Source organism: Octopus bimaculoides, chromosome 19, assembly GCF_001194135.2.
Source record: "Octopus bimaculoides isolate UCB-OBI-ISO-001 chromosome 19, ASM119413v2, whole genome shotgun sequence".
Taxonomy (NCBI): Eukaryota; Metazoa; Mollusca; class Cephalopoda; order Octopoda; family Octopodidae; genus Octopus; species Octopus bimaculoides.
In genome coordinates, this window is record NC_068999.1 from 48,344,648 (window position 1) to 48,346,596 (window position 1,949).

A 1,949-nucleotide genomic window follows, 5' to 3' on the forward strand; every position below is an offset into this window, starting at 1 on the left:
GTTGCCAGTGCCCCTGGACTGGCTTGTGCAGGTGGCACATAAAAGACACCATTTCGAGCGTGGCCGTTTTTGTGCGGGTGACACGTAAAAGCACCCACTACACTCTCTGAGTGGTTGGCGTTAGGAAGGGCATCCAGCTGTAGAAACTCTGCCAAATTAGATTGGAGCCTGGTGTTGCCATCCGGTTTCACCAGTCCTCAGTCAAATCGTCCAACCCATGCTAGCATGGAAAGCGGACGTTAAACGATGGTGATGATGATGATGATGATATATATCTTGTGCGTACAGTTAGATGTACGACTAATGTATAGATCTCTGTAAGAGAATGAAATAAACCGTTCCCCTGCTGATCCATAGCCATTAGGCTTCCAAATGCACTTGGAACATCCAATGCTGAGTTCCAAATAAATGTAACAGAGAAACATATGTAGGAGCTAATAATTTACACTTGCGTTTATCTTAATTTTCCACGTTACATACATATAACATCCAGTACAATTTTGTAGGCATATATATTTTTAATTACCAATGTAATAACCTCATTGACTATATATAATTGGCGTATATAACAATTAATATAATTTTATTGACACTAGAAGGGTTTGCCTGTTTTGCAGTGCCCTTCCCACCATAAAAGATTAGCCAAAATCATTTATAGAATTTAGAAAAATATCCCAACAAACAAAGGTAAGCTTTGAAAGAATTAATACATTATTGCCAGGAATGCAGTACAGAGGAATCTAAAGACGCAGTCTTCAGCAATATGAATGCCTGCTAGTATGGACGAACCATTCTGGTGTTGGATTTTTTCTTTTTTCAACAGGCATGGCTGTGTGCTACCTGACAACATCGTTCCAGATTTAGTCCCACTGCATGGCACCTTGAGCAAGTGTCTTCTTCTATAGCCTTGGGCTGACCAAAGTGTTGTGTGTTTGCTGTCTCTGTGTCTGTCCTCCATCACAGCTTGACAACCAGTGTTGGTGTGTTTACATCCCCACAACTTTGTAGTTCAACAAAAGAGACTGATAGAATGAGTTACAAGTTTTAAAAAAAATAAGTACTGGGATCAATTTGTTTGACTAAAAATTCTTCAAGGTGGTGCCCCAGCGTGACCACAGTCTAATGACTGAAACAAGTAAAAGATAAAAGGTAAAAGATTTCTTTAAATAATGATATCAACATCAAATCAAATATTGCTGAAGTAAAACTTACATTTGTGTTTTTCATAACAGAGATTATTTCAAACATTGATTTGATTACCTCACGTAATTCCCCCATGTCACCCAATAACTCTGCTAAACATTTTGCGTTTGCTAAGGCTGATATGAGCAGACTGATAATTCATAGCTCATGTAATCCCCCATCTCACCCAGTGACTCTGCTAAACATTTTGTGTTTGTTAAGGCTGATGTGAGTGAAATGATGAATCATTGCTGTAAAAAAACAATGAAGATAATGAAAAGCTGAGATAAAAGATTTTACGCAGTCAACAAGATAAGCTTGTAAAGATATCTTTTATATTTTACTTGGTTCAGTCATTTGACTGTGGCCATGCTAGGGCACTACCTTGAAGAATTTTTATTTGAACAAATCACCCTAGTACATTTTTCTTTTTTAAAGCCTGGTACTTATTCTAGCAGTCTTTTTGCTGAATCAATAAGTTATGAAGGCGTAAATACACCAACAGCTGTTGTCAAGCAGTGATGAAAGACAAAAACACAGGCACAAAGACACACACACACACGTGTGTGTGTATGTATACAATGAGCTTCTTTCAGTTTTTCCTCTACTAAATCTATTCACAAGGCTTTGGTCAGCCCAAGGCTACACTACAAGACACTTGCTCAAGATGCCATCAAGTGGGACTGAACCCAGAACCATGTGGTTGGGAAGCAAGCTCCTTACTACACAGCCAATAGTTTTTATTTAAAACTTTTTCCAAGAAATTG

General features: G+C 38.3%; 1 protein-coding gene across 1 annotated transcript in view; it reads right to left on the reverse strand.

The window, feature by feature from the left end:
- The window catches only part of LOC106878099 (uncharacterized), a 46,295-nt gene extending 45,002 nt beyond the window's left edge, over positions 1-1,293 (reverse strand). The window contains exon 1 of the mRNA XM_052974634.1: positions 1,213-1,293. Coding sequence (XP_052830594.1) covers positions 1,213-1,278 — 66 coding nt within the window. The 5' untranslated portion in view covers positions 1,279-1,293. The remainder of the gene's footprint in view (positions 1-1,212) is intronic.
- Between the last annotated feature and the right edge of the window lie 656 nt (positions 1,294-1,949).